Source organism: Carettochelys insculpta, chromosome 6 (genome assembly GCF_033958435.1).
Source record: "Carettochelys insculpta isolate YL-2023 chromosome 6, ASM3395843v1, whole genome shotgun sequence".
NCBI classification, from domain to species: Eukaryota; Metazoa; Chordata; order Testudines; family Carettochelyidae; genus Carettochelys; species Carettochelys insculpta.
The window spans coordinates 124,977,568-125,001,468 of record NC_134142.1 but is presented as its reverse complement, the minus strand read 5'-3'; the positions used below and the strand labels follow the sequence as shown (position 1 = coordinate 125,001,468).

Genomic DNA, 23,901 nt, shown 5'->3' with positions numbered 1-23,901 from the left:
GGCCCGGGGGGCGCCGAGGACTTGGGGTGTCCCCGGGGGCAGGGCACGGAGTGGGGGGCAGCGAACGGGGGGAGCTCGGGAGCTCAGCGCCCTCCCCCAGCCCCTGCTCCGCCAAGGACAAGGGAGCGGTGAAGGGTAAAGGGGGCTTGGCCAGCCGGGACTGGGGGTGGGGGTCAGGCTCAGGCCGGGGGGGCCCCACCGTGCACCTGAGCAGTCGCCTCCCAGCCCCCCCCCGTCCTGCCCCCCCTTGCTCTAGGGCGGAGGGAACGAGCAGTCTGGGCCGGCCGCAGTTCCCCTCCCGCGCCCCATGGCAGAGACGGGGGCCCCCGCCGGATCGCGCGCAGCCCCATGGCTCCCCAGCAGGTAAGCGCCCCCCGCGCGCACAGCACCCTTCGCCTGCACGGGCGCTGCCTGCCGGGCCTGGGGACCGCGGCTGCGCCCCTGCCTCCCGGCTGCGACCTGCCCGGGCCCCCGCGGCCTGTCGGGGAGCCCGGCGCGGCGCTGGGGGCTCAGACATCGGGGCGCCCCCCCGGACCGGCTCCCGCGGAGGCGCGTTGGGGGGCGGGAGATCAGGGCCCGGCGGGGGCCATGCGGGGACCCCCGGATCCCCCGCGCGGGGGGCTGGGGCCGGGCCCGTCCCACCCCCCGGGCCGGGCCCCTTTGTTGTGGGCCCCATTGCCCCGCCCCCCGCGGGCTGCTGGGGGGCGCGGGGCGGGGGGCGGGCGCGGGGCGGGGGGGCGCGGGGGCGACCAGGAACCAAACTTTGCCTGCGCGATTTCCCGGGGAAGCAGTTGCCGGTGGGGCAGCCGGGGTGGGGCCTGGCTCGCGTCTCCCTCTGGCCGGGGCGGGGGGCCCGGGGCCCCGATCCCCCAGCCCGGGGTCGGAGGCAGCCCAGCCCCCCGGCCCTGGGGCGCAGCCGCGGCGTGCGGGCCAGGTAGGCTGGGGGCGGGGGGGGCGCTGGGGGAGCCCTGCGGGGGTCCCCTCCCCGGTCCGCAGCCCCCGCCCCCAGCCCTTCGGGGGGTTCCCTCCTCTCTGCCGCCCCAGCCCCCCCCCAGCCCTGCGGGGGTCCCCTGCTATCTGCAGCCCCAGCCCTGCGGGGGTCCCTCCCCGGTCTACAGCACCAGGCACCTCGAGCCCTGCGGGGGTCCCCTCCCATCTGCAGCCCGGGCCTCCAGGATGTGGGGGTCCCCTCCCCGGTCTGCAGCCCCTGCCCCAAGACCTGCCAGCCCCTCCATCTGTAGCCCCTGCCCGCACTCCCGACCCACAGCCCTTGCCAGCTCTGTCCTGGGCTACCCCTATCAGTTCTGTGCTCTGGTCAGTTTCCTTTCTGTGCTCTGAGCGGACCCCGTGGAGTGGGGGTGGGCACTGGGGCAGTGGGGGAAAGCTGCTGCTGGCGGGAGCAGAGTCAAGGGCGCTTGGGGGGTTCCTGGCTGGCCCAGCACAGCTGTGTGGGGCCAAGACGTGCACAAGGGCCATCTGCCCCATGTCTCTGGACTTCAGCAGCTGCCTTGCAGCTGGGACCGGTGGTTAGAGCAAGTGGGGGCTGAGAGGCAGAACTCCTGGGTTCACTCCCGGCTCTTACAAGTTCCCTTTTGTGACCTTAGACAAGTTCTGGAATTTCTGTGGGTCTCAGTTTTCCTCTCTGTGATAAAGGCCAAGTTATTTGCCCCCAGCCAGTTAGACTGTGTGCTGCGAGGGGCATGGCATGTCTCTTACTGTGGTTTTGGGTGGCGCCCGTCCCGCCGGGGCCCCGATGTCGGCCGGGGCCCCGATGTCGGCCGGGGCCCCGATGTCGGCCGGGGCCCCGATGTCGGCCGGGGTCCGGGGGGGCGCCCGTCCCACCGGGGCCTCGATGTCGGCCGGGGTCCGGGGGGGCTCCCGTCCCGCCGGGGCCCTGATCTTGGCCGGGGTCTGGGCGGTGTCGATCCTGGCAGGGGAAGATGGTTCATAGCTTCTCTGCTGAGCGAACAGTTAATGGCTCCGGCTGGTGCCCCTGTGGTGCAGGTCACCCAGCAGTGTGGCTCTGCCTGGGGTGCGATCTTATTGTGGGGGGCCCCTTGTCCCCACCTCAGCGTATCCAGCTGGGGCCCCACATCACAGTCCCCTGCCCGGGGCTCTTCCAAGCAAGGCCCAGCACGTCCAGGCTGCCAGCTGTGCCCTGCTGGGCCGGATGCCTGGCTTCCCTCCCCTCAGCGCTCCTGGGTCTGATCCCTGTTCTGGGAAGGCAGTGGGGACTAGTGGCTAGAGCAGGGCTCTGCTCTGGGGCCGATCCCTGCTGTGGGAGGGGAGTGGAGACTCGTGGCTGGAGCGGGCGGTGGCGCCCGGACTCCTGAGTGTGTCTGTGCCCCTGAGCAGGGCCGCATGCCTCAGTTTCCCCTCCAGCGGGCGCTGATTGGGGGACAGCCCCAGGGCGGGGCCCGGCGCTCCCCTGACACTCCCCCTCCCCCCGCCCAGCCTGCAGAGTAGCTGAAGCGGGAGGTAGCCAATGTCGTCCAGCAAAGGGGCGGGGGCTGGATCTCGCCGGCGCCGGACGCGCTGCCGTAAGTGTCACGCCTGTCAGCGGAGCGAGTGCGGCGAGTGCCACTTCTGCAAGGACATGAAGAAGTTTGGGGGCCCCGGGCGCATGAAGCAGTCCTGCCTGATGCGGCAGTGCACGGCGGTGAGTGGGGCCCCGGGCCGGCCCCCAGAGCAGGCTGCGCCCCATCCTGCTACCGGGGGAGGGGTCCCTGCAGAACCAGCCCCCAGGCTCCACCCCAGAGGTGGCTGCATTTCCATGCTGGGGGAGGGGTCCCTCTATAACCAGCCCCAGCCCAGAGGCGGCTGCATCTCAGTGCCGGGGGAGGGGTCCCTCTATAACCAGCCCCAGCCCAGAGGCGGCTGCATCTCAGTTCTGGGAGAGGGGTCTGTGTAGAAACAGCCCCACCACAGAGGCGGCTGCATCTCAGTGCCGGGGGAGGGGTCCCTGTATCAGCAGCCCCACCCCAGAGGCGGCTGCATCTCAGTGCCGGGGGAGGGGTCGCTGCAGGCTCTATCCCTGCCCAGAGGCAACGACGTATCGCAGGGGGTGGTCCCCAGGGGTCCCAGAGCTCTCACCAGCCATGGACTGAGCCAGTGCTGGTCATTGTGCCTGCAGCCTGTCCTGCCTCACACGGCTGTGTGCCTGCTCTGCGGTGAGGCCGGGAAGGAGGACACGGTGGAGGGGGAGGAGGAGAAATTCAACCTGTCACTCATGGAGTGCTCCATCTGCAATGAGATTGTCCACCCTGCCTGCCTCAAGGTAAGTGCCGTGGCTGGGAAGGGCTTAACTCCCCCCTCCCCCACCCCGGGCCTGCTGGGAGCCCGGACTCCTGGGTTCTGTGCCCGGTTCCAGGTGGGGAAGGGGAGTCTAGTGGGGAGAGCAGCAGGGGCTGGGAGCCAGCATGTGTTGGACGTCGGAGCGGTTGCTGCCTGGCTGGGTGCCTCAGTTTCCCCAGTGGGGCACGATGTACGCAGCTGAGCATCGCTCCCCTGCCGTCTGGCAGACCCGACCAGCTGCATGGGGCTGGGGCTGGGGAGGGCTCGCAGGGCCCGCATTGCGCCCCTCCCCCGGGCCGGGCCTGGCTGGGGCGGGCGGCTCAGTGTCTGTCTGTCTGTCTGTCCGCCTGCCTAGATGGGGAAGGCCGAGGCCGTCATCAACAACGAGATTCCCAACTGCTGGGAGTGTCCCAAGTGCAAACGGGAGGGGAAGTCTAATAAGGTATGAACCTCCCCGGCAGGGCGGGGTGGGGGGCACGTTGGGAGCAGATCGGAGGCCTGGCCCCTCAGGGGGTGCTGGCTGGGTCCCAGGGGCTGGGAAGGGGCCCAGGGGGGTGCTGAGGACCAAGAGGTGCTGCTTCTCTGGCAAGGGGCCCTCTGACCCCTCTTATCTCAGTGTCAGTTGCAGGGGGCTGGAACGTGGGGGACCCTCACAGCACTGGGGGGCCTGGAAGGGGTCACAGGGTGTCTGGCTGGGGGGCCGGGGAGGTGCTGGCCCAGCTGGGGGCGGTGGCCGGATGGTGAGTGGGGACCGTTGGGGTGCCTGAAAGGGGCCATCTGGGGGCAGCCTGGGGCAGGGGCAGGCTGGAGGAGGGGGCAGGGCTGGGGCGTGCCGGGGGGGCACCCACACCCACCCAGCCTCACCCCCAGGACTCGAGCGGGGATGGGGCGGGGAAGCGCCGGGCGGACAACGGCGAGGACGGGGTGCGGTGGAAGCTGACGGACGAGCTGGCCCAGCACAAGAAGAAGCTGCTGCCGGCCCCACCCCTGGCTGAGGAGCCCCCTGCCAGCGCCCACAAGCGCAAGAAGGAGAAGGAGCTGCCGCCCCCCGACACGGGGCCCAAGAAAAAGGTCAGAGCCAGGGAGAGGACCCAGGAGTCCTGACTTGTATCCCCCCTCTATTCCATCCCACCAGACCCCATTCTTCCAGAGCTGGGGAGAAAACCCTGGAGTCCTGGCTCCTGGCACCTGCTACTCTAACCACTAGACCCCACTCGTCTCCCAGAGTCAAAGAGAGAACCCAGGAGTCCTGGCTCCCACCATCCCCTGGTTCTAACCACTAGACCCCACTCCCCTCCCCCCCAGCACCAAGGAGAGAACCCAGGAGTCCTGGCTGCCAGCCCCACCTCTGAAGCCAGTAGATCCCCTGCTCAGGATTTCTGCTTTTAACTGTGTCTGTCTCTTGCAGTTGAAAGGAGGGCGGGAAAAACACCTGAAGAAGGTGAGTGGCTCTGATCTCTCGGGCCAGGCCCCCACCCAGGCTGGGTCAGAGCTGGTTCCCGAGGGGACAGGGCTCCTTCTCCCCCCCCGCCCCAGGCTGGCCAGCGGCCCCCCCCCCCCAACCTCCCTGGGCTGGGATACTCTCATACTCTCCTTGCATTCCTCCTGCTGTGTGTGCCGCCAGCCCTCGCATCACAGTGCGCTCGGGCAGGGGCAGGCTCCCTGGGCGCTCACTGGCCGGGGGGGAGGGGGGCTGCCTGTCATGGGGGGTGTTTCCTGGTGGCCAGGAGCTGCCCGCCTGGCGCTGAGCCCAGCCCTGCCCGGTACCCTGCAGGCCTCTGAGCAGCCGTCAGACGGGAACAAGCTGCAGCCGCTGCCGGGCTGGGGTCGCGTGGGCACCGGCGACTTGGAGGTTAAAGGTTCCATCTCCCATGCGGCCATCCACCTGGGCCAGATCGGACCCAGCGACCTGGAGGTGAGTGCGGGGAGGGGAGCAGCCCCGGCCCCGGCCCCGGCAGGAGCGGCCCTGGCCCCAGTGTCCCTGGGGCAACGACCTTGGCCCCAGTGCCCCCGAGGGGAACGGCCCCTGCCTTGGTCCTGGCCCCTGGCCCTGAAGCTGGATCGCAGCCAGCACCCCCTATAGGGAATAGGTTCCCATCCCATTCCCTGGCCACGGCCCGCCCTGTCCCAGCTCAGCGCCCGGCAGGGAGCAGCGCCCAGAGGCGAGGGCCCCATCCGTAGCCCCTCTCCGCCCTGCAGAAAGCCAAGGCGGCCCCGGGGCTGCTGGAGCCCGCGGCCCAGGCCGACAAGTCCCACCAGCGGGAGAAGCTGGAGCGCTTCAAGCAGATGTGCCAGATGCTGGAGCGGGTGAAGAACAGCAGCAGCTCAAGTTCCAGCTCCGACTCGGACTCGGACACGGACTCGCGGGCTTCCGAGGGCTCGGGCGGGGGCTCCAGCCGGGCCGCCTCCCCCGCCTCCCGGGCCCAGCGCCTGGCCGCCCTGGGCTTCAGCGCTAGTGAGGAGGAGGATGAGGAGGAGGACGAGGAGGAGGAGGAGGAAGGCCGCAACGGGGGCTCGGAGGCGGCCCGCAATGGCAAGCAGCCCAAGGGGCCGCGGGCGAACTGTCAGGAGAAGGAGAACCACCACCGGGCGGGCAGCAGGGGCCCCGAGCGCTCCAAGCCGCAGGCCGGGGGCCGCAAGGGGGCGCGGCCGGCCGGGCAGACGGGCCTGCACATGGTGGCCCGGACTCAGTTCCTCCAGTGGCCCCTGGTGCCCTCGCCCCCCAAGCCGCTGCTGCAGCTGGAGCGGCACGTGGTGCGCCCGCCCCCCGACAGCCCCGAGCCGGACTCGCTGCCCCTGGACGGCGGCTCGGAGCACGTCATGCAGCGCGACGTCTGGCTGGCCGTCTTCCAGCACCTCAGCTACCGCGAGCTCTGCGTCTGCATGCGGGTGTGCCGCACCTGGAGCCGCTGGTGAGTGCTGGCGGGGGGGGGCCCACAGGGCTGTGGGAACGTTGTGGGATGTCCGGGTGCTGACACGCTCTGGGGGCTGCAGTACCGAGCCGGGCCACTAGGGGGCCCAGGGGCGAAGGGTGGAGGCTGGTGGGCTGTAGGATTTCCATGCACCACAAGGGGGCGCTGTGCTTGCGGGGAGGGGGCTGGGCCCAGCAGGGTGCGCTGTGCTGCAGGGAGGGGGACAAGGCCCAGCAGGGGGCGCTGTGCTGCAGGGAGGGGGACAAGGCCCAGCAGGGGGCGCTGTGCTGCAGGGGGCAGGTCAGGGCACAGCAGGGGGCGCTGTGCTGTGGGAAGGGGGGGGACAGGGCCCAGCAGGGGGCGCTGTGCTGCAGGGGGCAGGTCAGGGCACAGCAGGGGGCGCTGTGCTGTGGGAAGGGGGGGGACAGGGCCCAGCAGGGGGCGCTGTGCTGCAGGGGGCAGGTCAGGGCACAGCAGGGGGCGCTGTCCTGCGGGGGGCAGGTCAGGGCACAGCAGAGGGCGCTGTGCTGCGGGGAGGGAGGGGGACAGGGCCCAGCAGGGGGCGCTTTCTCCTTGCTGGCTTGGCTGGTTCCGGTGCTGGGGGTGCTGCTAGGGGGCGCTGTGGTTGACTCCTCCAGCAGTCCCCTGAGCCTGACTGCAGTGGGGCTGTCGGACTTGCGCAGCGGCTGGGTTGGGGGCTGTGGGGCTGGGGCGAGGAGTGTGGGGCTGTGAATTCGGTGCCTTGGCCCATGGGAGTCACTGCAGGCTGGATGTAGCTGTGCTGTGGGGCAGGATGTTTGGCTATAGGGCGGGGGGTGGGGCGCACAGCTGTCCTGGGCAATCTGCTGGGCTGTGGATGCCATGGGGGGAAGGAGAGGCAGTGGGCCCTGGTGATCTGTGGGGTGCAGGTCTCACAGGGCAAGAGGAGGGAGTCCTAGGGCAAGATGTGGGGCACTAGGTGCTTGGGGGGTGGTGGGGATAGTGCTGTGGTTCCTGTGGGGTGGGAGGAGAGGATCCCATGGGGGCTGGGGCCTGGTGGGTGGGTCCCCTGGGGCAGGAGCGGGATCCCATGGGGATAAGGGGCTGGTGGGGGTCCCATGGGGCAGGAGTGGGGTCCCATGGGGCAGGGGGGGGATCCCTTGGGGGCTGGGCTGGTGGGGGTCTCATGGGGCAGGAGCGGGATCCCATGGGGATAAGGGGCTGGTGGGGGTCCCATGGGGCAAGAGGGGGGAGCGCATGCAGGGGTGGGGGACTGGGGGTTCCCTGGGGCAGGAGGGGGATCCCATGGGGGGCTGGTGCCGCCTGATGGGTTCTGGGGGCGCACAGGGGAGCTTTGGTGTCGAGCTTTGCCACCCAGGAAGAAAGAGCAGGGCTGTACCGTATTGACTGTAATAGCATACTGCCGAGAATCTAGAGCCTTTACCGCATCGATAGTATTAGAAGTGGTGTTGCTTGGTAGCTTATCGTATTGACCGCAGGAGCACCGCCCTCTCTGACCGACGGGCTGCTTGTCGGGTGAATGAGGCTGAGATGCGGACAAGAGGCGGAAAAGTACCAATGGGCCGTTTGAGCCGCCAGAGTGTGGGAAGCAGAGAATTTGCCTGAGACTTAACCCTCAGCTCTTCTGTGATGCTGGCTGGGGGCTTTCCCAGAACCCGCTCTTTCTCTGAGCCTCTATTACAGGCATTAACGCAGGGGGTTGGGAGCGGGAGCCCCGCCCCTGCTGACCTAATTGCCGTGGGAGCTAATAATGCAGGGTGCACTGGAGAGAAGCTGGTACCCTTACCGTATTGGTTGTATTAGCAGAGCTGGTGGCTGGTACGGTGTTGATTGTAGTAGCAGAGGTCATGCTCAGTACTGTGTGAGAAGCAGCAGCACAGCGTTGGGTGTTGTAGAAGAGGCAATATGTGGTGCTGTTACTGTGGGGGACACTGGCGGGAATTCTGCATCACTGCACGTGCCCGTAATTAGCAAGTCCTCTGTATTTTACAGTTTTTGTGCAAAAAACCCAGCTGGGGAGCTGTTGCTGCAGTTTTGCTGTTGCCCACTAGGAGGCGCTCTGGCGCCAGCCCAGAGCAGCCCCTCCCTGACAGCTGGGGAGGAGAAAGGCCCGGGGCAGGAGCTCTGCAGGCTGTCAGGCCAGGGCAGGAGCTGGGGGAGTCAGTGCAGGGTCATGTGGGGATAGGGGAGTGCGTGTTGGGGGATGGTTTTGGTTGTCTGCTGGGGGGGGAACCCTCCTTCCCTAACACTGGCCCTTGCTTTTCCAAACAGCCCTCCAGGTTCGCACCTAGCTGCCTTCTCAGACCTGCTTCCTCTTCCTTAGCTCCCCCCCTTACCCTGATGTCCCCCCAGCCTTTGCATTGCTGCTGGGGCGGCAGCTTTAGGGGTCTGTGGTGCGGGCTGGTCTCTGAAAACACCCACTTGCTGTGCAGCCGCACTCCAGAATGCAGCGGCGCACCAGGAGCCCTTACAAGAGAGACGGAGAACTTCTCGCCACCTCTGTAAACCACGGGGTGCCTAGGACTGGAATACTGCATGTGTATGGGCTGGCGGGGGGCGTCGTCTCATCTCCAGAGCCAGGTCCTGGCACTGGAAGAGGTTCAGAAAAGGGCACCAAAAATGAGGGGTTTGGAGCAGGTCCCGCGTCAGGAGAGACCCATAAAACTGGGACTTGTCTGTTCGGAAAAGAGACGACCACAGGCGATACAACAGAGCTCTGTTAACTCATGACTGGTGTGGAAAAAGCGAATAAGCAAAAGTTATTGATTTTCTTTCATAGCACAAGAATCGTGGGTCACCGAATGACATTAATGGGTAGCAGCTGTGAAACAAAAGGAAGCTTTTTTCACCCAATCAACCTGTGAAACTTCTTGCCACAGGCTGCTGTGAAAGCCAGGACATTAACATGTTCTCAGTAAAGAGCTAGATCAATAGGAGGAGGGCAGGTCCATCTCTGGCCAGGATTGGGGTCCCAGCCTCAGTTGTCAGAAGCTAGGGATGCGTGAAGGGTGAATCCCCTAACGATTCCCTGTTTTTTTCACTCTCTCTGGTGCACCTGGCGTCGGTCAGCACCAGAGGGCAGGCCCTGGGTGCGGCTGGCCCTTGCTATGCCCTGGCCCGGCTGTCCATAAATGAATTCTTCCTCTGGGTTGTGGATCGCTAGGCCTAGTGAGGTGTCGACCTGTTAAAATCCCAGTTCTGAGTCGCCTTCACCTCCTGCATGGCGAGATTTCCCGCCCGGCTGAGCAGAACGCGGCGTGAGTCTGGTGGGAGGCGAGGAGCGAGGCGGAGTTTGGAAATTCCTCGCCTGGGATTTGCAACTTTTTGTTGCTGGCCCCCAGGAGAGAGCTGGGGTGGGGGTGGTGCTGGTCCCGTTACCGTATCAGTGGGGTGGCAGTGGCTACTATTACCGTATTGATTGTATTACTGTTCTGGCTGGAAGATGCCTTGGAGGGGATGACTGCTGCTCCTGTTACCGTATTGATTGTCTCAGAGCGCAGCTGGGAGGTTGATGTTGGTACCGTACTCACTGAAGTAGGGGTGCCCTCTGATTTTTTTCATGCCCGCCTCCCCCAGGTGCTGTGATAAGCGCCTGTGGACCCGCATTGACTTGAGCCGCCGGAAGTCGATCACCCCGTCCATGCTGAGCGGCATCATCCGCCGGCAGCCGGCCAGCCTGGACCTCAGCTGGACCAACATCTCCAAGAAGCAACTCATGTGGCTCCTCAACAGGCTACAGGGTAGGGGGGCTGGGGCCAGGACTCCTGGGTTCCTTTCTCTGCTCTGGGAGGGGAGTGGGGCCCATGGGCAGCTGGGTTCTCTTCCTGACTCTGCTGCTTCCCTCTGCCCCGTGCCCAGGCCTGCGGGAGCTGGTCCTGACGGGCTGCTCCTGGTGTTCCGTCTCGGCGCTGAGCACTGCCAGCTTCCCCTCGCTGCGGCTGCTGGACCTGCGCTGGATCGAGGACATTAAGGACTCCCACCTCCGAGAGCTGCTGCTGCCTCCCACAGACAGCAAACCAGGTGGGGGCTGCGGGGCCCTGTGCTGCAGGGAGAGAGGTTCAGTGGTGTTGCAATGCCCCAGGGCAGGACCGGGGGTGCCATGCTGCAGGGAGAGGGATTCAGCAGGGTTGCAGCAGCTCCAGGGGGTGCTGTGCCATAGAGGAGGGGCTTGGCGGGATTGGGTGGCCCCAGGGGGCGCCATGCCGGAGGGGAGGGGCTTGGCGGGGTTGGGGCGCCCCAGGGTGGCCCCAGGGGCGCTGTGCCGTAGGGGAGGGGCTCGGCGGGGTTGGGGCGCTCCAGGGGTGCTGTGCCATAGGGGAGGGGCTCGGTGGGGTTGGGGCGCCCCAGGGGTGCTGTGCCATAGGGGAGGGGCTCGGCGGGGTTGGGGCGCCCCAGGGGTGCTGTGCCGTAGGGGAGGGGCTCGGCGGGGTTGGGGTGCTCCAGGGGGTGCTGTGCCGTAGGGGAGGGGCTTGGCGGGGTTGGGGCGCCCCAGGGGGCTCTGTGCTGTAGGAGAGGGACTCGGGGGTAGTGGTGCCCCAGGGCAGCCCCAGGGGGTGCTGTGCCATAGAGGAGGGGCTTGGCGGGATTGGGGCGCCCCAGGGGTGCTGTGCCGTAGGGGAGGGGCTCGGCGGGGTTGTGGCGCCCCAGGGGTGCTCCAGGAGCGCTGTACCGTAGGGGAGGGGGCGCTGTGCTGCCGGGCGCTGACCTGGCCCTGCTCCCCCAGGTCAGACGGAGAGCCGGGGCCGGCTGCAGAACCTGTCCGAGCTGCGGCTGTCAGGGCTGGACATCACAGACTCCTCCCTGCGCCTCGTCGTGCGCCACACGCCCCAGCTCGCCAAGCTGGACCTGAGCCACTGCAACCACGTGGGCGACCAGTCTGTGAACCTGCTGACCGCTGCTAACTCCCCCCTCCGCGACAGCCTGGCCGAGATCAACCTCTCTGGTGAGCCCTGGCCTCCCCTGCCGCCTGCCCGGCCACCCCTGCTGCCCCCCGGCCGCCCCCGCTGCCCCCCCCGCCGGCCTGCCCCACCCCCCGCTGCCAGCTTGCCCCCCGCCGCCGACCCTGCCTCTGCCCTCACTACCCCCACTGGCATGGGCCCCCCAGTGCTGCCCTGGCTCCCTTCAGCCCCCCCACAGGCCCTCGCCGCCTGTGGCCCGCAGCCCTGCCCTGGCTCTGCCCTCACTCCCCCCACCAGTGTTGGCCCCCCCCACTGCCCTCGCCCCCCCTGCAGCCCCCGCCGGTCCTCCCCCCACAGTCCTGCTGTGGCTCCTCGCTGCGACCCACAGCCCCCCCGACTGACATGCGCCCAAGTCCAGCAGCACCTCCCCCCGCCCCGCCCCGCCCCGCTGGGCCTGCCAGTCCCGCCCTGAGGCCGGGGCGGTGGGAGGGGGCAATGCCCGCTGTGTCTCACCCCCCCCCCCCGCCCGCAGGGTGCAACCGCCTGACGGATCAGTGTCTGCCTCTCTTCCGACGCTGCCCGCACCTCGCCCGCATCGACCTGCGCGCCTGCCGCCACGTCACGCCCGAGGGCTGTGCCCGCCTCTGCGAGGACGCTGGGCCCCCGGCGCCGCCCCCCGGGCCGCCCTTCCGCTGCCCCGAGGAGAAATTGCTGCTCAGAGACAGCTAATAGCTGGGCGGGCCAGAGACTCGAGGGACCTTTACTAAAGCCATGCACTGAATCACGGGCCGGGGCTGCTCCCTGGCCCGGCCCGGCCCGGCTCGGGGGGCTGGTCTGTGCTCGCTCTGCTGGGTGAGGCGGGGGTGACGGGCGTTGGTACTGCCCGGGGGGGGCAATGGAAGCCGGGGGGTACTGGTACGGGGGGGCCATATCCCTTCCTTAAAACTCGTAATCCCCCCACCCCCCCGGCGCTGGCTGCTGCCTTTGGCATTGGTTGTGTTAGTTGCCAAGTGTCTGGTGACTGCATCTGGCCCCCCCCAGCTGCTGGGGGGCCCTCGCACTGATGGTTTAACCCCCCCCACTCACACTCACTGGGGAGGTCCCCCCCGAGCCGTCAGCTTTACATAACCACTTGGGGGGGGCGATAAGCGGCACCTGGCCCCTCCCCTGAAACTTGAACCTCTTTTTCCAAAACGGTTACGCTCCCCTGGCTCCTCCCATGTGGAGAAGGGGCGGGGCTTTGCTTGTCCCCTCCCACCCCTCCCCTCCCCAGGGCAGGGCAGTGGTTCTACCTGTGGACTGGGGGAGGGGGAAGGGCCCCTCCCTTTTGGGGGGTGGTGGGGAGAGCCCCTGGCCCAGATGTTGGCAGCTGTGGGAGGGGGGCTGCGGCACCCTCTCTCCCGGGGGGGGCAGCCACCTCTCTACGCATCCGTGGGGGGGGAGGGGTGTCCTTTCTTCTGATACTTGAAACCCCCCAGCTGATGTTACTTGAATTGTAGCTCTAGGTTCTGCCCCTGTCGGAGGCGAAAGACACAAAGAAAAAGGTATTTCCCCCCCCCGCCGCTTCTGTCTCTGTTCAGTGTTGCAAGGGGAAGTCGGGGAGTTGCCCCTCCCCCAGCAGGCCTTCTGGACTTTGCCTTCCCAGTTGGGGGGGCAGCGGGGGGTGGGTCGATTTGGCGTCCCTCGGGGTCTGTGGAGCTTGAGGGGGTCCCTCACGTCTGCATCGGGTTTGGGGGTCTCCCCCAGAGCTGGGGCTCCGTTTCTGAGAGGTGCGTGCTCCATGCGGAGCCAGGTGTCCGGGCCGCCTCCTCTGCGGACAGGATCGGCCAAGGGGCTCTCCCCAGAGCTGTTCCCTCCTTCTCAGCCGGGCTTGGGCCGGGAGACGCCTCAGGGTTAAAACCAAACCAGAGTGGGGTTCCTCCCCGGGCGCTGAGCTGAGCAGGTTGCTGCTGGGATGGGGGCAGGTGGACAGGGCTGAGGGACAGTTGGGGCGATCCCCCGGACGGACTCTCCCGGACGGACCCGCTGCGGTTTCCCCAGTGTGGGAGCCCTCCCCTGCACAGCCATGAACCCGTCTTCCTAGGGAAACCCGACCCCACCGATCTCCCTGCACTCCCCTGGCAGCCGAACACCCGGCTCTGCCTGCGGAGGAGCCTCCCATGGCTGTGCCAGCAACTGCCTCGTGCGAGCAGCTGGCACTAGATGGTGACACCGTTTGCACGTTTCCTCATATGCCCTTTGCTCCCCCCCCCTCCCAATTTCCTTCTCGACTGACACCCACCCAGCCAAGGACCAAAGCTTCTCCCTGCTCCCTGGGCTCCAGTCATACCCCTCCCCCTGAGTTCCCCTTGGGGCCCCGCTCTTGGGGCATGCCCGTCCTGTCCCGCGCCAGGCCAGCCGCTCAGAGCCCGGGCGCCGGGGCTGCGCTGTACTATACTGTTTGCGATATAAAAAACCAACAAAACTCAAAAAAAAGACATTGTGGTTTTGGTCTTAGGCCTGTTTCTATCCCCACCCCCTTCCGTTTTCTTCCAAAAGCGCAAAATAAACTTGTTGGGTTTTTTTATTATTTTATTTTAATTTTATGTTTTTTTTCTTTTTGTTGGTGGAGAAAAGACGGGGGTTGATTGGCCGGAGGTGGGGGGCTTTCTGCAGGTTTGGTTGTATTTTTGGTTTTCGGTTCTCTGGTTGCTTGGGCTTGGCACTCGCAGGTAGGAGTGGGTCTGGCAGGCTGTGGGCCTGGGGCTCCCGGGGGGCAGCTGCTGTACTGCCAGGCTGGGGTCTCTGCCCCAAGAGGCTCCCAGCCAGCCAAAGTTCAGTCTGGTAGGACGATGCTTCCAGGCCCTCGTAATTATAGCCTGTCTCGTTAATCAGACACATCCCTGAGAGACCCACCCATCCCCATGTCCGTCCATCCATCTGTCCATCCCTGAAGGTGCCTCCCATCTGTGTCCATCTGTCCACCCCTCCCCCATGGAGATCGCCACCCATCCCCGTGTCTGTCCGTCCCTCCCTGAAGGTACCTCTTATCTGTGTCCATCTGTCCACCCATCCCTGTATCTGTCTGTCCGTCCCTCCCTGAAGGTTTCCCGTCTGTGTCCATCTGTCCACACCTCCCCTGTAGAGATAGCCACCTATCCCTGTGTCTGTCTGTCCACCAGTGCCTCCCTCCCCTGAGGTACATACCCATCCCTGTATCCGTCTGTCCCTTAATTTATCCATCCATCCCTGTGTCCGTCCGTCCATTCTTCCCTGTTTCTTGTCGTGGGGAGTGGGCTTGTGTGTTCCAGTGAACCCGAGAGTGATGCTGCAGGGAGTCTCGAGCTCACGGCGGGGTCGCCTGTGGCGGCAAGATCAAGGGGCAGGGTCCAGACAAATGATGTTAAATGTCCTCACTGGCAGGCCGGGGGGAGGACAGCCGGGGTCCTGCTATAGCGGCTGTGCAGGCAGAGGAAGGCTGCAGCAGACGGGAGACTCCCAGTGGTGGTGGACCCCATGCCTTGGCCTGGGCCATCTGTCCATCAAGGACCATGTGAGGGCTGTGGTGCAGCAGTGCCCCCACGTTAAAAGACGTCACACACCAGGCGTCTTTCTCTGCGTACGACTCGCCTAGACTTAAGCCCCACAGCGACTGGCGAACGGCGATGGGAGCCGGATTGTGAAATCTGGAAGCTGTCAGTCCTGGACCAGCGTGCAGGCGGTGGATGTACGTATCGGTTGTTCCCTTCTGAGGTCTGAGGCAGTAGAATGGTCCAGCTGCTCCATCTGCAACTGAGCAGCCCAATTTAGGAGCTGTTCTGCTCACCCCACATGGGGTGGGGGCTAGAAAAGGTGCCCGAAACATAGTCCAGCTCAACTCCCCAACTGGATAACCACACTCAGTGGGTTCACTTCTGTGTGGTCGAAATCCAGGACTAAACTCTGGAACGCGGAATATTTGGACTCTAATGGAGAACCCAGACAGTGAGCGACCCAAAAGACACACAGCAGTTACTGCCTGCAAGCTGCAATGTTCAACATCACTGCCCTCGCAGAAACACGCAGACCAGGACGGCTAAGAGGAGGTGGCGGAGGGTACGTGTTTTTCTGGTCAGGTACCTCACAGGAAGAAGAAAGAATTCGTGGAGGAGGATTTGCCATCAAGAAGAAACTGACAAAGATCCTGTCAGCGTCAATGAGCGTCTCCTGACTCTATTTGAAGCTTGCCAAAAACCAAGAGGCAACCGTCCTCAGGGCTTAGGCACCAACTCCAGACGCTGAAGATGATGTGAAGGAGAAGTTCTACACCCAACTGGACACAGTTCTGAAAGACATCCCAAAAGTAGACAAGACTATTCTCTTGGGGGATTTCAGTGCCAGGGTTGGAAGAGACACGGATCTCTGGCAGACTACCATTGGGAAAGGAGGAATCATCAACAGCCACTCCAGTGGAGTGCTGCTTAGGAAAGATGCAGAACACGAGCTCGTCATCACGGACACCCTGTTCCACCAGCAAAACAAATTTAAGACCTCCTGGCAACGTCATCGGTCAAAGCACCAGCACCTTGTAGACTGTCCTCATCCACGCCTCGCGCTCAGCAGGGTGTCCTCCTCACACGTGCAGTGACCACTGCTGACCAGTCGCTGGACTGATCACTGCCTCATTCGATCCACAATGGCGAGTAGGATTGTCACCCAAGGAGGTCAGAGGAAGCAGATCTGATGAAAGGTCAATGTGCCCAGACTTGAAGGACCCCATCAGATGAAGGGACTGCCAGATAGTGCTCCGAAGGGAGCTGCCGACAGTACACCCTGAAGATGTGGAAGAGCACTGGTGTCAATTGAAAAATGCCATTGTTGGAGCTTGGGGAGAAATCACTGGCTGCCAGACCAGGAAGCAGCAGGACTGGTTTGATGAAAACCATATGGAAATTGAATGCCTGAGCAAGGCGAGAAGGAAATCCTTTAGGGCCTGGCAAAGCAACGACAGTTGCATGATGAAGAGAGAAGCGCAGGTCCAGGCAAAAGTGCATTGTAAAATAAGGACTCGGAAAAACCAGTGGTGTACTGAGAAGGCGCGAGAACTCCAGCATCTCGCAGATGTCAATGATACCAGATGTTTCTTCAATGCCACCAAAGCTGTTTATGGATCGACAAACCATGGAATCAGTCCCTGGAGATCGAGGGGTGGCACACAACTCTTGAAAGACAATGAGGCCATTGCTTCTCGCTGGAGGGAGCACTAGAATGAGCGGTTGAACTGCCCCTCCACCGTGGTCCTAGAATCCCTTGACCAAATCCCTCAGCAGCCGCCGAGAGACGATCTTGCAACGCTTCCTACCCTGCCTGAGCTCCAAGCTGCCATCAAAGCGATGAAGTGCAACAAGGCAACCAGATTAGATGGACTCCCTGCTGAAGTCTTCAAAGAAGGTGGGCCAGAGCTCCACAAACAACTCCACCTCTTGATTGTCAAGCTCCGAGGCCGGGAGCAGATGCCATAAGATTTCAGAGAGACACTGATCATCAGCTGTTTCAGGAAGGGTGGTAAGCTGGACTGTGGAAACTATCATGGCGTCACTCTTTTGGGAACAGCAGGGAAAATCTTAGCTGGAGACCTCACAAACCAGCTCTGGCCCCTTTCAGAAGAAATTCCCCCAGAATCGCAGTGTGGCTTCCGACCATTCCTAGGAACAGCAGACGTGATTTTCACTGCCCGGCAACTGCAGGAAAAAATGTTGTGAACACAGGCAAACCTCATATATGATTTTCATCGACCTGTCCAAAACCTTTGACTCAGTCAGTCATAGCGCCCCTTGGAGCATGCTCTCAAAGATGAGCTGCCCCAAAAAATTCATTAGCATTTTAAGGCTGCTTCACGACAACATGACTGCCACAGCATTGAGCAACGACGGACCCCACAATGACCCCTTTGAGGTCAAAACGGGAGTCAAGCCAGACTACCTCATTGTCCCATCTCTCTTCTGCATCTTCATTGCCATGACCCTTCACCTCATTGATGGCAAGTTTCCAGAAGGCGTGAAGATTGTCTACAGAACGAACAGGAAGCTTTTCAATCTCAGGAGTCTGAAGGCTAAAATCAAGACCTCCACAACCTTGATCATGGAGCTCCAGTGTGCAGATGACAACATGTTGTTGCTCTTTCTCCCCCAGCCCTTCAGACCATCTTAAGTGCCTTTGCTGAAGCATACAACAATCTGGGTCACACAGTGAACGTCGAAAAGATGAAGGTGCCCCACCAACTCTTGTGGATGGAACGATCTCATGGGCCTACTGAAGTCAATGGAGAGCGGTTAGAAAATCTGGAGCATTTCCCAGACTTTGGAAGTCGTCTTTCCACTAAAGCAACGTTACTGCAGAATTCCAGCATCACCTGAGCCGTGCAAACTGCTTTCGGCTGCCTGAGACAAAGGCTCTGCGAGAGCCAGAACATCTCTCCCAAGACGCATCTCCTTGTACACCGGCGAGTGGTTGTTCCAACGCTACCGTGCGCATGTGACACCTGGACAACACACCAGCGACATTGTCATCAACGCTGCCTCAGGAGAATCCTAAATACCTCTGGGGAGGACAGGGGCACGAACACGAGCCTCTTGGAAGAGTCCAACGTGACCAGCATTGAAGCCATTGTCATTCACCGACGACTTCACTGGACTGGTCCCATGGTTCGGATGTCGGATCAGCCCCTCCCCCAACAGATTGTTTCCAAGTTGGAGGAAGGACAGTGGCACCTTGGGGGCCAGCGGACGTGCTGAAGGCACACAGGGAGAAGTGCACCGTCCATGGCCACCTGTGGGAGAACCTTGCCCAAGCTCTTCCCCCGAGGAGAGCGGTGATCCGGAGGGGTTGGTGCAATCTGAGAGGCCCTGCAGCAGCGGAGACAAGGAGAGGTTAGAAAGAAGAAAAGAGCTTCCACCCTGCCCTGTGGCCCTCCAGCGGTGCCCACCACCTGCCCCGGCCGTGCCAAGGCCTGCGGCTCCCGCTGCTCAGCCACCCACGGACTTACCGAGCGACCGCCGGGCGAGCGTCGCCCCCAGGCCTTGGGTGTGTCCGTTGGTCCGTCCTTTCCTGGGGGCAGCTGCCCAGCGCGCCCTGTACATCCCCTCCCCCCGCACCGTTAGATGCTTCCCCACTTCGCCCCCCAGCTGCCCGTCCATCCACCCACCCTGCGATGGATCTGAGCCTCCCCAGCTGCCCCCACCCAGCGGGGAGCTCCCCTCCCGGGCCTGGGGAACACCCTGGAGCGCTGGCTCCCAGCCCTGCCCCCGCTGCCTGCCCGGGACTGGGCTGCACCCTCCCATCTGCCCCGGCGCTAGCCCGCCCCTCTCTCGGCCTCGGGCCCCCGGCCGGGGGCGGGGGCCGCGTGTGCGGAGCGCCTGGGATCCTCCAAGGGGGCTGTGGGGAGCAGGAGCCGGGCTGCGGTGCTGGGTGTGGGGGGCGGGGATGGGGCCCGGGCTGCAGGCGCTGGTGGCTGGATGAAGCTTCCAACTGCCGCTTCTGCGGCCGCGGCCCCTTTAAAAACTCCGCCCGGGACACCCGAGCCCGCCCCGCGGCGCTGCCGGAGCCGCGCACTCAGCAGCCGCCGGAGCGTCCCGGGTTCTAGTCCCGCGCGTCCCGGGCCCCTCCTCCGCAGGTCCCCCCGCCCCCCACCGCGTCCCTCCTCTGCCCCCCCGGCCCCTCCCCCGCGCCCCGCACCCCACCGCGTCCCTCCCCTGCCCCCCGCAGGTCCCCCCGCTCCACCGGGCCCCTCCGGCCCCCCCCGGCTCCTCCTCCGCCCCCCCCGGGGCCCCTCCGCGCCTCCCTTGCAGGTCCTTCCGCCCGCGCCCCCCCGGGCCCCTTCTCTGTCTCTGCTCCCCCAGGACATCTCCTCTGGGCCCCTCCTGCCCCCCAGGCAGTGCCCCTCGGGTAACTTCCCTCCCCCCACTGCTCCGCCTGGGCAGCTCCAGACACCCCCTCCCGGGGTCCCCCCCGCTTGGCCAGGGGCCTCGGGCTCCGCGACTGGCCTGGCCTGGCCAGCCCCCATGAAGGCTGGGGGGGGCGCCGCGGGGGAGGCGGGGGGCGAGGGGGAGCGGGAGCCCCTGAACCCGGAGGCGGGCGAGGCGCTGGGGGGCTCCCCCACCTACCGCGAGTTCGTGCGGCACAGCTACCTGGAGCTGATGGGCGCCAACCAGCACTCGCTGCATGCCCTCAACTGGCGCCGCCTCTACCTCAGCCGGGCCAAGCTCAAAGCCTCCAGCCGCACCTCCGCCCTGCTCTCCGGCTTCGCCATGGTGAGCGAACCCAGGCGTCCGGGCTGCCCAGCCCCGCTCCCCTGGAGAGGACCCAGGCGTCCGGGCTGCCCAGCCCACCCGGCCCAGCTCCCCTGCCAGAGAACCCAGGCGGCCGGGCCACCCAGCCCACCCGGCCCAGCTCCCCTGTAGGGAATCCAAGCTGCCCAGCCCACCCCGGCCCGCTCCCCTGTAGAGAACCCAGGCGTGCGGGCCGCCCAGCCCTGCTCCCCTGTAGAGAACCCAGGTGTCCGGGCCGCCCAGACCCCCACTGTGCGGAGCAGGAGTCCTGCCTTGCTGTAGTGGTGTTAGGGGTCAGGGTATTTAGCAAGGGGTGATGAGGTCTGTCTCTGGGACCCAGGCACCAGGTCGGGGCCAATTTCCTGAAGGTGGAGAGCCAGGACTCATGGGTTCCATCCCTGGCTCTGGGAGGGGAGTGTCTCCCCGTGGTTAGAGCAGGTGGCCGGCAGCCAGGACTGTCTCAGAGGCTGGCAGCTGCCCTTTATCCTGTAACCTCTTTCCCTTCTCCCTCCTTCAGGGCGGGGTCACGTGTGGCCCTGTGGTTAATGGGCACCCGGGCGGGGGCCTGTGCTAACGGATGTGGGTATCACAGCTCTGGTGCTGAGCTGAGACAGGCCTTCCCCTTCCGTTTTGCTGGGGGCCTCTGTTCTGGCCTGTGGGCCTTGCCCCACTCCCTGCCAGCCCGCAGCCCCAGCCCTGCTGGTGCCCCTCCCTGCCAGCCCACAGGCCCACCCCTGCTCTTTCCCTGGCAATCTCCCTCCCCAGCAGCCCATGGAGATTCGAGGACTGGGGGGAACTCCTACTACATGGGAATGACTCTGGGAGCCTCTTCTCTCTGGGTCCCAGCTCCCGCCCCGCCCCTGCCAGTGGCCTTGGCAGCTCTGGGGCTGGGGGTCAGGCCCTGTCCCTTCCCAGCCAGGGCCACCTGGGCTGATCCCAGCATGGGGACTGCAGAGTGGGGGCTGATCCCCAGCTGGGGCCTATGCTGCCCCCACAAGCCCCCCTGCCAGCACTGGGGAGAGATCCCAGGAGTCCTGCCGCCCAGCCCCCCTGCTCTAACCACTAGACCCCACTCCCCTGCCAGCACTGGGGAGGGAACCTAGGAGTCCTGCCTCCCAGGCCTAGTTCTAGTTTTCTATTTCCTCTGCATGGGCCCCAGGGTAGGGGTGGGCGGGTTGGCTCGGTGAGGGACACCTCTGGCACTGTGAGGGTTAACTGTCCCCCTCCCTTTGGGGCTGGCCTGAGGGGTACAGGGTGGTGGACCCTTCCCCCAGCACCTGCCCACTGCCCCGGCCTCATGGGCTGAATCCCAGCATCTCTGTCGGGCTATGACTGGCAGCCAGGTCCCAGGGCAGCCGCCTGGCTCCTAGCCACCCCGGGCTGCGCTCTGCGCCCTCCTGCCTCTGCTCGCCCGCCCCGGAGTGCATGAAACACGAGCACCAGCGGTCTGAGCCCTGGGACGGAGAGAGGCTGTTTGTCGAGCCCGCCCTGTGCTCCTGCAGTGGGGCGAGGGCAGGGCTGGAGCTGGGTTGCGGGTGTGACTGGTTCGAGGCCTGCGGCAGGGGGCACCGGCTCCGAGCCGGTCCCAGCACAGGGACAGGCCGACGCCCGGGGGCAAGGAGGGTTGCCAGCCCCCTGATTGCACAGAACCCCAGGTGTGCCCCCTACTTGGGGCCCCTGCCCCTTTTCAGAGACACCGCCCCTCCCACGAGGCCCCACCCCTTCTCTGAGGGCTCTGGGCTGGGATGTGGGGTTTGGGGGGGCGGGAGGGGGCCGGGGGTTTGGGAGGCAGGACGGGGCTCTGGGTTGGGATGTGGGATTTGGGGGGTCAGGAGGGGGCTCTGGGCTGGGAGTTGGGGGGGTCGGGAGGGGGCTCGGCTGGGATGTGGGGGTCGGGAGGGGACTCTGGGCTGGGATGTGGGGCTTGGGGGTGGGAGGGGGCTCTGGGCTGGGAGTTGGGATTTGGGGGGTCGGGAGGGGGCTCTGGGCTGGGGATGTGGGATTTGGGGGGTTGGGAGGGAGCTCTGGGCTGGGAGTTGGGGGAGTTGGGAGGGGGCTCTGGGCTGGGGCCGGGGTTCCAGGTGTGGGTGGGAATTCAGGGTCCCGGTGGCACTTACCACAGCCCCCAGGTCCCTGCAGCCCTATGTGTTCAGGCTACCGTGGAGGCTCCACGTGCTGCCCTAAAGCCCACAGACGCCGCCCCCACAGCTCCTATTGGTTGTAGCTCCCAGCCAATCGGAACCGCGGAGCCGGTGCTCGGAGCCCTTCCAGGAGCCTGGGAGGCTCATGGTGTATGCGGTGCCCCCTGCAGGTGGCCATGGTGGAGGTGCAGCTGGAGAAGTATGACTACCCGCCAGGGCTGCTGGTGGCCTTCAGTGCCTGCACCACGGTCCTGGTGGCTGTGCATCTCTTCGCCCTCATGGTCAGCACCTGCATCCTGCCCAATATCGAGGCCGTCAGCAACATCCACAACCTCAACTCGGTCAATGAGTCGCCCCACGAGCGCCTGCACCGCTACATCGAGCTGGCCTGGGGCTTCTCCACCGCCCTGGGCATCTTCCTTTTCCTGACCGAGGTGGTGCTCATCTGCTGGGTCAAGTTCCTGCCCGTGGGCCCTGTGGCCGCCACCGCCCCCCCGGCCACCGCCAGCCCCCTGCAGCACGCCGCCAGCTGGAACGCCGCCATGGCCGCCACCATCATCATGGTGCCCGTGGGCGTGGTCTTCGTGGTCTTCGCCCTGCACTTCTACCGCTCCCTGGTGGGCCACAAGACCGACCGGCACCAGCAGGAGCTGGAGGAGCTCAGCAAGATCAAGCACGAGCTGGACGGGGAGGCAGGGGCCGTGCAAACCGTGTGAGGCTGGAGAACCAGCCTGTCCCCCCGCCCGGCTCCTGCCCGCAGGGGGGTCCTGTCCCGGCGGCGTGAGCTGGACGGTGCTCCTGGCTTGCACACTCCGCCCTGGCTGCACTGGGCGGCAATCGGTCACTCGGGTGGGGTGGGGTGTGGCCAAGCTGGGAGGCAGATGGGGGATGTACCAGAGCCGGGGCTGTTCCCAGCCCTCTCCTGCCTCTGCTGCTTTCGGGCGTGGGCTCCCATGCCTCGCACGTCAGGGAAGAGGGGCGGGTTTCTCCGGCCCCGCGGGCACTGCCTGGCGCTGCCAGCTGGGCACAGCTCCCCGGCCCTCCTGCTACCCCCGCTGTGCTCCGACTGGCGCAGTGCTGCCCGCCAGGGGCTTACTGGGGTGTCCTGCGGGTGGCGCTCGGTGGGTACACACCCAAATGGGTCTGCCCAGGCTGGGCAGCCGCACAGCACAGGGTCTGGCCGCCTTTCAGGTACAAGGGCTGCCATGCACGTGAAGCTGGGAAGATGCCACCTGGCCTCTGCACTGCCCCCTCCCGGGGCTGTGGGAGATCTCCGCACCAATGGCCTCTCCAGCCTTCAGCAGCTGCAGGCTCAGGGCAACTGCCCCATAGGTCCCTGGGCTGAGAACCGGCAAATTCCTGTCATACCAGCCCCCGAGCCCTGCCCAGGAGGGGAAAGGCCCTGTGACCCCTAAGCCAGCCAGTCCCCTGGCCTGTGCCACACCCTTTGTTGCAGGAAATGAATTACTGACTAGCTGCTACACCCACCTTTGCCCCAGCAGCCTGGGCTGCAGAGAACCAGACAGGGGCTAGTGGTACTCTAGGTCCTCTAATAATATGGGCCAGGCCCTATTCCTAAAGGAGCCAGCAGAGGGCAGCACCCTGGTGAAACCAAACCAAAACCCACCCTCAAGTGCCTTGCACTTGGCTTTGGTCCAGCATGAACAGGTGCCTCAGCCGAGGAAAACACACTGTATTTTTGTAGGACCTACAATAGATAGCATTAGCTGCATCTGCAGGGGAGCACATATTGCTTTGCTGAACCAGTGTTTTTGGTAGGACCTGTAATAATGTGTTGCGGGTCCAGCCAGCTACTTAACTGAAACAGCCGGCCAGTGTTTTATCGTAGGCCCTATAATATGTTGTTGGAGGTTCAGCCAACATGCAGGCAAGCAGTGAAATGGAAACAAGCTGCCCGTAGTTTGTGTAGGGCCTACAATAACGCATAGTCTGCCATGCCGGCAGGCCACCAGGAATCGGTATTCAGCTGGAAGGACAGACCCGTGTGCAAGGGAGACTGAGAAATGAACATACGCAGAGCAATTCACAGCCGTGCTGCAGTGCCTTACAAGCAGAGCTGCTGGGAGAGGACGGAGGCCCTAGTGGCTGGAGCTGGGAGCCAGAACTGGGGTCTGTCCTCAGTGGGGGCAGAGACGCACAGCTGCTGCAGAAAGCTGCCTGGGGAGCTGGTCCCCCAGGTGGGACTTCAGGGCACCTTTGACCCCGGGACCAGCCGGAGCCGAGCACCTCAGTCGCTCCTCTGCCAGTCCAGCATTGGATTGCTGCTCGCTGGCTGGCCTCTGCAGCTGCATTCTCTGGGCCTTTCTGGGCCTGCAGTTTTCTCCCTTTGGTAAATAAATGGTTGTCTTCG

The 23,901-nt window shown here is 64.9% G+C and overlaps 2 protein-coding genes across 3 annotated transcripts; both read left to right on the top strand.

The window, feature by feature from the left end:
• Positions 1 to 191: 191 nt before the first annotated feature.
• Positions 192 to 13,662, top strand: FBXL19 (F-box and leucine rich repeat protein 19). 2 transcript variants are annotated; one of them, XM_074998316.1, is made up of 12 exons: positions 192 to 363; positions 2,455 to 2,659; positions 3,134 to 3,277; positions 3,650 to 3,736; positions 4,165 to 4,365; positions 4,703 to 4,735; positions 5,069 to 5,209; positions 5,494 to 6,206; positions 9,783 to 9,946; positions 10,065 to 10,226; positions 10,930 to 11,148; positions 11,637 to 13,662. In XM_074998316.1, the coding sequence occupies exons 2-12, from the start codon at positions 2,486 to 2,488 to the stop codon at positions 11,831 to 11,833; spliced, it is 2,235 nt and encodes a 744-aa protein (XP_074854417.1). In that variant the 5' UTR covers positions 192 to 363; positions 2,455 to 2,485; the 3' UTR covers positions 11,834 to 13,662. The 2 variants fall into 2 exon arrangements, with proteins under 2 accessions (XP_074854417.1, XP_074854418.1); XM_074998317.1 differs by lacking the exon at positions 192 to 363 and adding an exon at positions 807 to 934.
• A 5,213-nt stretch (positions 13,663 to 18,875) lies between these two features.
• On the top strand, positions 18,876 to 23,901 carry ORAI3 (ORAI calcium release-activated calcium modulator 3). The gene is made up of 2 exons (XM_074998348.1): positions 18,876 to 19,371; positions 21,701 to 23,901. Exons 1-2 carry the CDS (start codon positions 19,123 to 19,125, stop codon positions 22,244 to 22,246), a joined length of 795 nt encoding a protein of 264 aa, XP_074854449.1. The 5' UTR covers positions 18,876 to 19,122; the 3' UTR covers positions 22,247 to 23,901.

Coding starts and splice junctions, on each gene's coding strand:
- FBXL19 (XM_074998316.1), top strand. CDS start 2,486: ATGTCGTCCAGCAAAGGGGCGGGGGCTGGATCTCGCCGGCGCCGGACG. Junction 3,278..3,649: donor TCCACCCTGCCTGCCTCAAG/GTAAGTGCCGTG, acceptor CCGCCTGCCTAG/ATGGGGAAGGCCGAGGCCGT. Junction 3,737..4,164: donor GGGAGGGGAAGTCTAATAAG/GTATGAACCTCC, acceptor CCTCACCCCCAG/GACTCGAGCGGGGATGGGGC.
- ORAI3 (XM_074998348.1), top strand. CDS start 19,123: ATGAAGGCTGGGGGGGGCGCCGCGGGGGAGGCGGGGGGCGAGGGGGAG. Junction 19,372..21,700: donor TGCTCTCCGGCTTCGCCATG/GTGAGCGAACCC, acceptor TGCCCCCTGCAG/GTGGCCATGGTGGAGGTGCA.